The sequence below is a fragment of the Hippichthys cyanospilos genome, chromosome 20, assembly GCF_059441005.1.
Source record: "Hippichthys cyanospilos isolate Australia breed blue-spotted pipefish chromosome 20, RoL_Hcya_1.0, whole genome shotgun sequence".
Lineage (NCBI taxonomy): Eukaryota > Metazoa > Chordata > Actinopteri > Syngnathiformes > Syngnathidae > Hippichthys > Hippichthys cyanospilos.
In genome coordinates, this window is record NC_142388.1 from 7,364,870 (window position 1) to 7,378,919 (window position 14,050).

At 42.0% G+C, this 14,050-nt stretch overlaps 1 protein-coding gene across 2 annotated transcripts; it reads right to left on the bottom strand.

Moving 5' to 3' along the window:
• Positions 1–441: 441 nt before the first annotated feature.
• On the bottom strand, positions 442–11,191 carry thbs1b (thrombospondin 1b). Of its 2 annotated transcripts, none has more exons than XM_088403293.1 (23): positions 10,987–11,191; positions 10,827–10,891; positions 10,182–10,741; positions 9,878–9,953; positions 9,618–9,695; positions 9,439–9,548; positions 8,638–8,763; positions 7,629–7,725; positions 6,312–6,485; positions 6,058–6,234; positions 5,782–5,955; positions 5,578–5,705; positions 5,328–5,480; positions 5,008–5,226; positions 4,816–4,923; positions 4,313–4,472; positions 4,117–4,235; positions 3,327–3,561; positions 2,785–3,012; positions 2,396–2,667; positions 2,142–2,239; positions 1,918–2,057; positions 442–1,242 (listed from the first exon to the last, which is right to left on the bottom strand). In XM_088403293.1, the coding sequence occupies exons 2-23, from the start codon at positions 10,888–10,890 to the stop codon at positions 1,235–1,237; spliced, it is 3,504 nt and encodes a 1,167-aa protein (XP_088259419.1). In that variant the 5' UTR covers position 10,891; positions 10,987–11,191; the 3' UTR covers positions 442–1,234. The 2 variants fall into 2 exon arrangements, with proteins under 2 accessions (XP_088259419.1, XP_088259420.1); XM_088403294.1 differs by having other exon boundaries at positions 10,827–10,905.
• Positions 11,192–14,050: the final 2,859 nt, after the last annotated feature.

Sequence of the window (14,050 nt, forward strand, 5' to 3'; positions counted from 1 at the left end):
TGTTGATCAATAGCATTGAGGTAATATCTGTACGTCATTTAATTTGCATTTCTTTCACACGCGTCATACTAAGTAGCCCTGTGTTATCAAAAATCAAAACAAAATTGTTTATGAGTTGTGAGTGGGGGATTGATAAGAGCAACACATCCAGTTTCTGAAACCCGATTACTCCTATTGATAGTTTTTATTTTTTTTTAACTGTCCTCAGAAAGATTTTACTTTTTCAAAGTATCTTTTTTTCTGCCTACATTGTAGGCAAGAGTCAATAAATTACATGTATTTACATAATACCTAATTCAAACCTCAAAAGATGAGGGTTAAAAAATCTTGTCGTTGACCAAAGTTTGGTTGTGACATGCTAACGGGAATGCAGACGGTGATTTTTACAAAATAATCATTTTCACCTGAGAGTAACCAATCCAGGACTAAGATGAAAAAAAGACTAACACAATTCCATTTTGCACATTGGACAACTTTTTGGATAGCGTTTCTCCTTTTCTTGGCTTTTCTCTTTATGGAGTCTTAGGTAGATGAATATGAGTACTTTCATTTTCCATATATGGCCAGTTTTACACACAAGCACGAACACAAACATCCATTTAGATTATGTTCACCTTTTTCCTAACACGACATCGTTTTCTTCGGTCATACGTTCTCAACAAGAAAGATTCCTAAAATATTTCTGCTGCCGTCGTCTTTTGAGTCCTCTTGAATGGTATCTTTCACAATGTGCAACCTGGTAAAGCAAATGGAACATTTACGCAGTCTTTTCTTTGGGATGTCCATCCAGAGGGTAAGAAGGTGAGCTGGAAAGGTTGAAGAAGAAAAACCCAGAGATGTAAAACGTTTGGAAGTGCATAGTTGTCTATGGGGAGGCCTGCCCGCACAGAAATGAATGAGGTCTTTCAGAGCGTAAGAAAGCAAGGAGAGCTGGGACAGAAAGGTGCTGGTGTCCTACAGGCAAAGACGGGAGGGAGGGAGGGAATTTTTTTCCTTTTCTCTCCAGCTTTCGGGCGGAGAAGGAAGGGACTCTGATCCTCAAGCCGTTTGCTTTTCGGCCCAAATTGGCTTGGCGTAACCCGAAGGTCGCCCAAATGCACTTCACCCTCAACGAGTGGACGCATTGCACAAGAAAGCGTTGCGGAGATAAATCGGTCCCTGGACTTTATAAGAGAATAAAAAAAAGTTCATACTACTAAAAGGTGCATTCCCCAGATCATCCAGAATTGTGTGTTTATGCATCTGTGGAAAAAAGAAAAAAAAAACATGTTAGAGGAAACGTTTTTGTCTGAAAAACTTGTTTGAACGTACTAGCAAGAAACATGATAAAAGCATGCTATTACTGATATAAAATGCTGTTTTTATTGTAACACTTAGCCTACATTATATGATTACATTTGAAAATTGACAAAGTAAGTTGTGGTTTTTAGTCATTTTGATGGTTATAATATTATGGTTGTTTTACATTAGAAGAAAAGATGCTATGTTTTTAGCATTTGGCTAAAATGCTTTTTTTAAGCACTTGGCCAGCATTATACCAATTTGTTTGAAAATTAAGTAAATAAATGTTGTTCTTTTGTCATTTCATGGGTGAATTATTATGGCTGCTTTGCATTATAGGAAAATATGCTCTGTTTTAAGCATTTAGCTAAAATGCTACTATTTTAAGCATTTAGCAAAAAAGGCTACTATTTTTAGTACTTGGCCTACATTACATGTACGAAGACATTACAAAATACTATGCCAAAATAAGTAATTCTTTATTATAGGAAAAGATGCTACGTTCTTAGCATTTAGCCTAAGTATGTTACAATGTATTTAAGTTCGAACAGGCTAGCAACTACATCCAAATGTCAGAACTGATTGCGTTCAACCTAGGAGGTTCCAATGAATATTTATTGAGATATAAGTCCTTACCTCTGCATTCATACTTGAGGTCTGAGAAGTAAACCATCTCCTGGGAGAAGACAAAAAGACCTAGCCTGCCTCCTGCATATGTCTTGTCATAGATGCTACCAGAATCCGCCATGATTTTCTTTCCTTCGTACATCACAACCCTAAATGGGTGAAGGAGTAGGTTAGGGATGCTATACCAAATATACCGGATATTAAACAGGAATGTTGAATTTTCGTCTACACACCTGATCAGCCCTGTTCTTGGTCTGTGGATCAAATGCCATCTATAGGCCGTGTAGTCTTTCCATCCAACGTTCTTGGGGTCATGCCAGAGAGTGCGGACCTAAAGCAAGCAAAAATTACCGTAATTCTCTTTTTATTTTTTTCCGCCGGCTCAGTTAAAATGAGTGTTTGATGTTTTTTAGTCGTCAATGGAGTTAAGACAATGTGCAATCCTCATGGAGATGTCATATAGTTTATGAGAGTGGTCATACTGTACCTGTCCAGCGGTATTTCCGGTATGCCACAGGGCATTCCTGAGATGTTCTCCTGGGCCAGTGGTGGAATTGACCACTTTGATTGACAAGCCAGAGTAGCCTTGGGCTTTTGTGGGTTTGTTGGACCAGTAGGTCTGAGTGATCTGCTTCCACATCACCACATAGAATCTGGAGCTCGACTGGTAACCAAACACAAAGCCGGCATAGTCATCATCCCTCTCTGTGTTGATGAAGAAAGTCCCGCTGAAGTCCACTGCATTGAATTCATGATATCCTATAGAAGCAGGATTCAAGTTATAGAACGTTTATCTCATCATGAATAACATTTATCATGAAAACTTTCACTTTCCAGAACTACATAGAAATGTCAGTTGTTTTTTTTTTAACTTACCAACAGCGATTCCAGGGTCACAGTTGACTGTTTGAACGAGCTCTTTACCCTGGTGACGAACCACCCAGTTTGGATCAATCTGCGAAGTGCCTTTAGGGTCTAGAGGAACCATCTGGAATTTACGGAAGTCTGTTTCGCTAATGTCAAAGTTCTCTGGACACACGTCATATATGTCGGGCACGTTATCTTGATCAAAGTCATCTTTGCATGCATCTCCGCGCCCATCACCTGCAAAAGAATGAAGAAGGTTGAAAATATGGCAGGGTAATAGTTTACGCTGTAGAGAGTCCATTTTAAGCCCAGAGTCGGCAAGGGCAGCGGCTCTTTTGATCTCCTTGGGGTTCGGTAGGGGCTTCTAGCTGTTGCCAGGTGGTCACCGGACTGTCATTTTGAACAATCAAAATTTTCTTGCAACAAAAGCAATCCAAGCAAACGTCTAGTATTCTCTGGTTAGGGTTATCAGGCAATTTGAATGAACCCTGACAAAATCAAAATAGCCGCTCAGTGGAACAGGAGCTCTAACGATCTTCCATTGTCCTCACCATCAGAGTCAACCTGGTCAGGATTATGTGCGAGTCTGCAATTGTCCTTGTCATCTGGGATGCCGTCATTGTCGTCATCGTGATCACATGCATCTCCTTTTCCATCTTTGTCATGATCAGCTTGATTGGCGTTGGGGATATATGGGCAGTTGTCAAGGTTGTTTTGGTGTCCATCCTCATCAATATCTTGGTTGCTGTCACACTTGTCCCCAACACGGTCGTCATCTGAATCCACCTGCAATCGCACACGATCCAGTGAGCAAGGTGAGATGCAATGGGACATTAGCAATCAAGGGATTGAATCAAATGGCGATGTATTTGGATTGGTAGATTCAACACTCAAGTCGGAAATTCGTATGTTTTTTGGGCAATCTCATACATTTCTAGACTGATTTTAAAGTTCCTAAAACTGCAAATCCCAAGCACCCTTGTCATTACCAGCGCATTCCTCCTTTCCAATGTAGCATGGCACAGGTGCATTGAGTTGTCCTGCGGTGCAGCCCATTCCTCAGTAATATCCAGCTGAGGGCCTCTCCTTTCACTTTTTACATCAATGGCCTATAGAAAAGACCCCTAACCCCCACCATGCCTTTTTGAACTGATGCGCCCTTGAGCTCTATGTGGAATTCACTGAGACTGACAGGGGCTACTGACTGAACCGCTGTCTCTGTGTCCCTCACATGCGATTGAAAAGAAAACATATGCAGTGCGACGGCGAAAAACAGACGAATGTGTATTGTTGCTGGTCGATGACCTGGAAGGAAATGAGGAGGGAGGAGCGTGCACACACCTGATCAGGATTATGTTCCAGAGGGCAGTTATCGCACATGTCTCCTACCCCGTCTAAATCTGTGTCTCTCTGGTCCACATTGTACACATAGGGGCAGTTGTCCTTTTCATTGAGTATGCCTGGAAGACACGAAGACTTTACGATGTCAGTTCAGCGCCAACTAACAAAGGGCAATTCTCAAATGAGTCAAACTCACCATCTCCATCTATGTCCACAGCACAGGCATCTCCTTCTCCATTGTTGTCTGTGTCTGTTTGGTCGGGGTTGCTATTATAAGGGCAGTTGTCGCAGCGATCACCCACGTCATCGCGGTCATAGTCGTACTGTCTGGGGTTGAAGGTGAACGGACAGTTGTCCTGTTTGGGCGAAATGAGTGGGAAAGTTACGGGTATGTGTTCTGGTGCAGGTCTTCACCATCTGTCTTCAGACTGACTGAGTGGATCTATTTAGAAGGAAGGAGGTCGGTGGAATGAAAAGGTGCTTTATTTTTAGGTCAGATCCCACTTCTAGCGTTGGAATTTGTGCACAGTTGAGTCCCTTCAGACTTGTAACTCAGTGATAGAATTTGAGTTTTTGGCCAGGGAAAACATTTACTTTCCCCCTGAGCCCCACCTCCTTCCCACTTAGATCCACATTGCACATAAATGATGAACATAAAAATCTCAGTCATTCATACGCACGTTCTCTCGCTCAACTTACTCTGTCATCTGGAATGCCGTCGTTGTCGTCATCGATATCGCAAGCGTCACCGATGCCATCCTTATCATAATCTTCTTGCCCGGAGTTGGGCAGGTTGGGGCAGTTGTCCTGGATCAACAGAAAACAAGGATCGTCTACCTATCATTCAAAAGCAATGTTCAACTATTTACCTCGGTACCCCCTGATGTTTACCTTTTTGCAGTGGTAGGTGGCGTTCTCCACACAAATCAAGTCAGCATTGGGCCAACCGTCCAGATCAGTGTCCTCTCCGCAGATGTGTCCATTGCCAGCGTAGCCCGGTTTGCACTCGCATCGGAACATGGGTTCCGAGAAATGCCCAAGGTAGTTACAACGCGCATGTTTGTTGCAGTTGTGGCTTCCATCCAGGCATGGATTTCGGGGTGAGCACACCTAGAAGGAGGGGAAAAAACTGAGTCGCAAAGTCTAGATCCATATGTTTCTGCTTTTAGAGAGCCATGCTTCCAGTTCATGTAGGCCCTTTCCTTGTTTACCTGTTTAGTAGCAGCAGCCTGCTCCACACCTTTCCCAAACGGTTGAGGTCCAGAGTATCGAGGCGGGCAAGGAAGACAGTTGTAGCCCGGATCTGTGTTCTCGCAGCGGTGTACGCCATTAAACTCAAAGCAAGCATCAGGGACTTCCTTGCACTGTATTCAGGTTCGGATGAAGACACATTCAAATCATGCAGCTGGCATAATCCGTAATAGATTCAATTAGCTAAGAAGTATTTGGTGGAATTTATACCTCGTCGAGATCTTTACATTTGATTCCATTACCAGTATAACCAACAGGACATTTTCCACACTTCCAGGAACCATCAGGAAAACTAGTGCATTTGACTCCGGCAAAACAAGGATTTGATAGGCAACCGTCTGAAAACAGTGAACATCGTATAAGGTCCAAAGTGAGGTTTCCGGTACGTTTCTGACTTAAGAATAAGTTCCTCACCAATAGGACACGTTTTCTTGTTGCACGTCTGGGTTTCCTTGCCATCACCAACGCAGTCTTTGCCATTATGCTTTGGCGCAGGGTCGTTGCACAGGCGTTTACGAGTTTGCACACCGCCCCCACATGTAACAGTGCATGTATCCCACGGGGACCAGGGTCCCCAGTTGCCATTGACTGAGGAACACAAGGAAGAAACGTTGCATGATGATAAGCTTTTGTTGTCGAATAAATGGGCTTAAGCGCTCTCGAGAGCAATTGAGTGGACTTGAAACTTACTGGGGCATGGAGACTTTTGACACTTTTCCGTTTGGCGACCTTCTCCCACACAGTCCTTGCCTCCGAGTTGGGGGGTTGGGGAATTGCAGAGGCGGATTCGAGTGATGACGCCGGCACCGCAGGTAACCGAGCACGAGGACCACGGTGACCAATGGCTCCAGCTGCCATCCTGCTTAACTGAGGATTCAGAACGAGTCAGACATTTAAAGGGTCGGTCAATCATTTTTGGCGAGAACAACTTGGGGACATCTTACAGCGTTTGTCACACTCCTGAAGGTAGCAGTCCCGTGTCTGCACAGAGGTGCCTTCGCAGTTGTTATTGATACGGTCGCAAGAGCGTCCGCGCTGCTGGATGCCCCGCCCACATGACACAGAACAATGGGTCCATTCAGACCACGGCGACCAGCCGTCCTCAGCGTAGTCGCTCGCTGAGGAGGAGGGAGACGGCAAGGACATGGAAGAGACACAATGAAAGAACCGCACTCAACACTCATGCTTAAATGAGCAGAGGAAATCTTTTAGAGCAGAACGCTAACGGCAGATTTAGCTCGGATTTGGGGCCTTCTCTACAGGATGGAGACTGATGGACTCAAGTCATAGAACAGAAGGGCGTTAAGATGCTTTGGGATGGTCCAAAAAGCTATGTTTCCAAAAAAATGACATTTTTTTTTCGCACACATGGCCAACGGTGTGGAATGACTTCAACAAGTGGCAAAGGTCCACATGAATGCGGGCTCTGCTGTTTATTTTGGTTTTAGAGAAGGGTTGCAGCCAAGACTGCACAGGTATGACTAACATGTCACTTGTCCTCACGTGGATGAAGCTGTTACCAAACAGTCAAACAATTTTCTTTCCCACTTTGGCCAATTTGGCAAATTGCAGCCATCTCGGCTTGAAGAATTCAAAGATGTCTTTGAACACAAAGCGCCAATGTTCCAAACGCATAAGTACCCTTTTATTTATTCCAACATGAGCCAGGGCAAGTCATCTCTAAAATTAACATACTTTCTCTCGAACAGAAACTTTTACATGTAGGGAAATATTTGTGGGTTTTATACGGGAAATTACACAGACTCTCGTAAAGGAATGACTGGGGTAGTGTCTCCATGAATGCTCCTGCCGCATTTTAGCTTACAAGGCATTTTTGGAGATGCATGGCACATTTCTATGACTATAACTGCATTATACAGCAGAGTTTCGAAGGTTGGGTTTGCAAAAAAAAAAAATCCATAGGAAATCATTTGTTGGCATCATTAAATCTTTTTTAACATACTGTCTCAAGTACCCCCTTAACATTTGCTGAGATACTTATTTTTTGGAGTATAAGGCAAATCAGGTGTTTTTTTTCTGTATATATGATGCACCAGGTTATAAGGTGCATTACTACAGATTAAAAAATTTACTTTATTCAACTTCAGCTTGACATCAATAAATAAATATATGTATATATATATATATATATATATATATATATATATATATATATATATATATATATATATATATATATATATATATATATATATAAAGTTAAACAAAACGTGTTCAGCGAGGTGAAGTAAAACGCTTACGTGTTCCACAGCGTGGACAACACTCGCCGTCCGGTACGGTAGCGTTAGCACAGGGAATCAGGGGACAGGATATCTTGCGACACACAGTTGCAGAGTTCTGCAATAAAAACACTTGTAAGTTACGTCTCATCTCAGAAAGGCTTTTTAGAATGTCAATAAAGAATCCGTGATCAAAATAACTGACTGAGCCATTCTGGTTTGTTGCATAACTCGTCTGATTTTGATCTATTTTGTTTGGAATAATTCTCCAAGGCTTACATGAGCGAATAAAATCCAGGTGACTTTCTGGCACCAGTCTGCCTACTGGATCAGAAGAAGGTGGGAATTTGGCCAAGCCCCATCATAAAACGGAAGCTGGTTTCAGACGGATGACCTAGACTTGGCGACTTTGTCCGAAACATGAAAGGCAGACGGACTTTATGACCCAGTGTAACTGTTCTCAATCCGTTTCAATAATGTATCTGGAGTGAAATATATATTTTTCCGCAACTCCACAAGATAGTTTATTCAATTTGTTTTATTTCTGGCTCATCAAAAGAAGTCACGTTTTGCAAAAGACTATGTTGACTGGTCCAATTTATTTGCTCTTAATTTGAAAAGAAAAATATACTGTTCCTCTCATGCGATTATAAAAAATTAAATTCGACTTGCTGATAGCTCACTTGAATGATTGCTTCCTGTCAGAGAGGAAATGTTAACTGCAGAGTCACCTAAAATGGATTTTTAACATATCTATATCTAAATTATTCATTGCCAGCTAATTAAAATGGATCTGACGTCTATTGCCGTCAGTGGTAGTGAATGTGTTAATTATGAGCGGCACATCACTGAGTTGCTCTTATTGGGCCCAAGCAAGTATTTGCCCTATCATTACCGACCACAGACTAGCTGTAAATGTTTGTGTATCTATAGTATTTGCGGGTACTTATTATGTTTCCAGTGTGTCCATTTGGGTTTGTGCATGCACAGTCCGCGAGGAGTGTTGAGTTCGAGTGCAAGATGCGCACACCTGACAAGTGCACTCAGTGCAGTCGTCGACGGTCCACTCGTCTTTGTTCTTGTGCACGATGCCGTTGTGGATGCAGACGCCGCTGTGGATGCCGATGCGATTTTTGATCAACTTGTTCTCGTTTGTCTGAAAAGGAAGCGGGCATTTGGAATATTCTGGAGCTTTACAAAATCGGTCATCAAGTATTTGGTGGTGGAATTTCAATAATGGATCCCACCAGATGTGAGCATGCATTTGAATTAGTGTAAGTTTTTTTTGTCCCATGTTGAGCTCTCAAGTTATGAAAGCCATTTGAGCACTGTAGTGATAACAGTGACCTTTGGGTGGCAGTGTTTCTACACTTACAACAGAGATATTACCTGCGTGCAATTCAAGGACATAGCACACAATATCTGAAAGTTAAAATGCTAACTATGCTTTCCGATAAAGCTTGGCACTAAAAGTCATTTTTTTAAAATATAACTTAAAATATAACTGCTCTGTGAGCACATACAAATAATCTCTCAAAAAATCTCTCAAAAAAAAAAACACACTCAAAAACAACTTAAATAAAAGCGTACATTATTTTGCAACAGAGTTACTATCACACATTTCTGCAGTAAGTTGCTTCATGTTCAAGTCAATCTGCTCTTAATTTAAAAAGAAAATCTACTGTTCCGTCACAGCATTAAAAAAAAAAGATTTGCTGCACAAACCTGGTTAAAATCTCACATAACTAGTGGCAAAGCTTTAAATTAGAGTGTGAAGGAATCAAAATTGGTGACTTGACTCCACACACGCTCAAATGCGTTTCCTACTTACCAATTTGCGGAGCTCAATGGACAGCTCCTTGACCACCACACCGAGACCCTTCAGCTCCTTGAACATACCGATGAGGTCCTCACAGGAGAAGCCACAGACCATCTGCAGATCTTAACCAGAAAAAAAAAATAGTGTAAACCGCAAAAGAATTCACATGACTTGCCTCGAAGATTATTTACCTTTAGTTTTATGGCCAGTGTACTCCGTTCTGATAGCTGAGGAGCCATTAAGATTCTCCATGATCATGGAATCCGGTGCTGGAAGTCGAGAACCGCACACATCACTTCAAATCAGTACTCACACAAGTCAAGCCGGCTGATATATTTTCATTAGAGTTAACGACGCTCGGCTGAATACTTTTTATGTGGCCAAATATTGCATTTGGGACTTCAAGTGGATAAGAGTGCTTGGGTAAATAAACCCGTGATAAATTACTCACAGCTCTGACATCCCTTGTTGCGGAGGATGGCGTCCAAGCTTGTTCCAAAAACAAAGCGCACGTTTTGAAGGACCCCCTGCAAACACCACGTGCCATAAAATGCTATAATACACTCTCAGACGTGCATATTTTGTATCTTGTTTTTATTTATCCTACTTTCGAAACATACACGTTTGTTTGCACAGATTCTTGCAAAACTGATGATTTTATCTGCGTATTTTTACGCACCTTTTACGCATGCATTAGACCGCTCAAGGGAGTGCAAATCTATGTTTTAAAATGATTTTTTTATCATTATACTCACCATGAATCGATCCTTCACGGCTCCTTTCCCGATCCTGAGTTGCGCACTGGCGGGCGTCTCCTGGGTCAGGATGCTCTGGATGGGCGCGTCCAGCTCGGCGTTGTTGACCTCCTCGCATCCCGCGTAAAGCTGAGCCCGGTCCTCTTGCACGAACAACGTGATGTTCTTCCAGTGGCCCGTGGCGAGATCCGCGTCTTCTATGGACACCAAATGCTGCTTGTTCTCCGTGGAGAAGACAATGTCCAAAGTATTGGCCTTCCCATTGGAGACGATCTCAAAGACCGGACCGGAACCGTCCTTCTTCTCGATGGTCAGGAGGCTGCCTCGGGTGCGTTTGGCTTGCTTGAAGTTGAGCAGCAGGAGGAAACCTCTTTCGGCGTGAATGGAGTCGATCAGGTCCCGAAGGGCGCGCTCGGGGACGGGGGGGATCAGGTCCGGGTTGAGGATCTTGTAGGCGGGGCTGTACGGGTCATCTCCTTTCACCTGATTCACTCCGTGGTTCTTTTTGGGGACTTGGACCAGCTCGAACAAGTCGTACACGCTATTGTCCTCCCCGCTCTCTGTGGGGGTACAATCGATTTGCGCTCAATATATTTTTCTTTTCAAGTTTCAAACCAGTTAAGAACTCGTGGTCAGTTGGATCACCTGCTATTCTGGCACCATCACAGGTCCAAAGCATCAGTAGCAAAAAAATCCCCGTCACCTTCATGCTGAAACAAATTAACTTCTCGTGAGAAAAAGAATACAATTATTTAAGTTGATACTTTAATGTGAAGACTCATCTAATAATCATAATGTAACTCACCTGTTTCAAAAAAACTCCAAAGAGTAGATTGAAAGCAGAAAAATAACGCACAAAAAAATCCAAATCCAGCAATAATCCTTAGGAATTGATATGTGTCAAATTTTGGAAAAATAAGATGAAAGCTCCACAGGATATCAGCAACATTTATACATTTGATGAGGAGAAATGTGTCCTGGATGGAATCAGTGGCAATAAAAAGTCCCTTGTAAACTGAGGGGGGACAAAGTTCTATTTAAATAGTTTAATGCCATTCCCTACTTGTGGCCTTGTCCAATCAGAGGTGAGGAGAGAAGGTCGAGTTTATCATCCAGGGAGAGAGAGAGAGAGAGAGAGAGAGAGAGAGAGAGAGAGAGAGAGAGAGAGAGAGAGAGAGAGAGAGAGAGAGAGAGAGAGAGAGAGAGAGAGTGTGCGCGTGCGCGCGTGTGTGTGTTAGGGATTTCCTCAGAGGCTCAATGGGCACTCTCTTCATCAGAGTCCCATAACCAAAAAAATGCCAAGAATAGTCGTTTTATAGACAATATATGGAATTTCAGTCGAACTTTTAAATTTACTGTATGTTATTAATAATTTAATATTCAAGTTAGTTATGTCTGATTGACTTCCTTAGCGCTGGCGTGTTTTGTATGTGTTTTATTTGAAAGTAATCTGAAACAGTGGCTCAACTGGACAGGACGAAATGCATGCAGTTCTGTTTCTCACCACTAGAAGTCGACATAACACAGTAGCCCGAGGCTACCTAAAATATGTTGCTCTGCATGATGATGTCTCTGGTCCAAATTTGAGAGTCATGCATGAGAGCACTCATTGACTGAGTGTGCTGTGAACTCTCTTCATAACCCCAGCAGTGACATTTCAGTGCTTAAGTAGTCATTTATCCACGCGTCACAAGCAACCAAACAAGAACTTGAACTAGCGCTTCAATCTGTTATCGCTGAAATTCGAATTGTAGTCAGCTGTTTTACACCAAACATATTCTTAAACTACATTTTGACTTGGGCTAAAAAGTAATGAACATAATTGTCTTTTACGTTGTGCTAGAAGTGTGGAAAAAAATAACATTGCAGAGCAATTTTATAAAAGAAAAAAAAACTACATTAAAAAGACGAGATTAAATGACTTGGTTGACTGATTTCTACAGTGTTTAACCCGGTAGTTGTATTGTAACTCAAGGTGAACCAATCAAAAGTTCAAAAGGAAATGCTGAATGTATTTTTTCCGTTTTTGCACGACAAAGCGTTTGAACACAGTTCTATTGATGCATTTTTGCTACTTTTTTTTTTAAAGCTGTACAACTGTTTTTGATTAAAAAAAACAAAAAAAAGCAAACACCAGATCAAAAAGACCCAGAAATATTTTTGCTGTTTTCGAGGGAAAAAAAGGGGAATCACAAGTTTTGTTCGCAGGATTATATACAAACATTTGGTTAATTCTCAAAACCTGTTTATGAACACCAAATTACTATTAAATACAGTATATAAAAAAAATGAGCCTTGTCATTGGAGACATCAAATGAGTGACTCTGCAATTTGAAAATATCTCAAAGTGTCTAGGAATGTACTCCCGATCCATCTTCAGTCTATTTTCAGGTCGCAGTGCACCAGATTCTTTTTATGGGCTCCACGGACAATGTCATTTACATTCCAGAGCACAGCAGGAAGAAGAGGAAATAGACGTGATGGGGTCCTCAATTATCTGAAAAAACCCTAGTAAAATCTCATGTACCCCTGGGGTATGACTACCCCAATATGAAAATTAAATTCTAAATTCGTATTTATATGAGTGCCTGAATCGGGTCTCGTTGTAACACATTATGAGTAACTGAAGTTAGCATGTATCAAGGTATTTTCCAAAAAAACTTTATTGGCATACTGTCATTGGTTTTCCATGAAATAGCCATAAAGTTGAAGAAAACTTTGGCGATGGGCCCAGTGATGTAAAAAAAAAAAAAAAAAAAATGTATCCTTGAGTTTGTGAATATGGTGAGCTCTTATGGACTCAATAAATTAGAACCAAAGCACGTCAGGCACTTTAAGAAGCTTGTTATTTTAAATGTATTTATTATTATTATTATTCGCCATGCGCAAAATTTGGAGGGAATTTCAAACAGCGGCAATCCTTTTACAGCTCTGCACACATTCCTCAGATAAATCAACACAAACCGTGGTGACCCGGGCTCAGGCGGCAATAAACATTTGTCAGCTGACCTTATTTGGAGATATAGAAAGGTCACCTGCCACGTACGCATTCCGACCATGCTTCTGCGGCGTACATAAATATCCAGGCAGCCTTCTTCCTTATACCTTGGATTGTTTATAGATATGCCCAAGAACCGGGTCGAAATCCCTCGTGGCCTCTTGAGTCATGCGATGCAAAGACGTCTTTGTAGCCTCGAAGGAAATGTTAAGTGAGTATAAAACACCTCATAAATAATATGCTAGGAACCATGCAAGATCCATGAGACTGATTCTTAGAAAGTTTCAAACAACAAGGAGCTTGAGAACACGTTCAGACCTGCTGCTCTTTAAATGGCTCTTTGTCACTTGTTCGGACTCCAAAAAGCTGCACCTAAACGCCTTCGAGGTCAAGATCACGGAGATGAACTTGACCCACTTTGCATGAACGATGACAGTACGGACGATTAACAGATGTCAAAACTCCTGAGTGTGCAGCCGAGAGAAGCTATATTGGACTTCCAACGAAGCCCGCTAACTCCGAAAGGACAGAGCTGCCTGTTCTTGCTCAGAAAACGGGCTTCCTGCTAAAAAATGCACTAGATGATGTCTGCGATGAAGAAAGCACGCTATGTCATGGACACAGAGTTATATCTGTGACAGAAAACAGGACTGTGTCCAACAAAGCCGCAACATCATCTACGTGCAAGCAGAAAAGCAGCTTCAGTGACGAGCTGCTGTCTCGATGCAACTCCACTGAAGATAAACTTTGCTCCACGTGCCAAATGGATTTTTTATTTCACCCTGGCAGGGAAATGTTAATACTGTAGAACATTGCTATACTGTTGTGCCCTCAACATCTTGTAAACTCATCATCATGCACCTATGGTGGG

What these genes read in the sequence shown, in the direction of transcription:
- thbs1b (XM_088403293.1), bottom strand. Translation starts at nt 10,890, where the DNA reads ATGAAGGTGACGGGGATTTTTTTGCTACTGATGCTTTGGACCTGTGAT. An exon ending in AGGCTGCTGCTACTAAACAG is followed by an intron (nt 5,227 to 5,327) that starts GTAAACAAGGAA and finishes CCCTCCTTCTAG; the next exon opens with GTGTGCTCACCCCGAAATCC. An exon ending in CCGGAAATACCGCTGGACAG is followed by an intron (nt 2,240 to 2,395) that starts GTACAGTATGAC and finishes TGCTTGCTTTAG; the next exon opens with GTCCGCACTCTCTGGCATGA.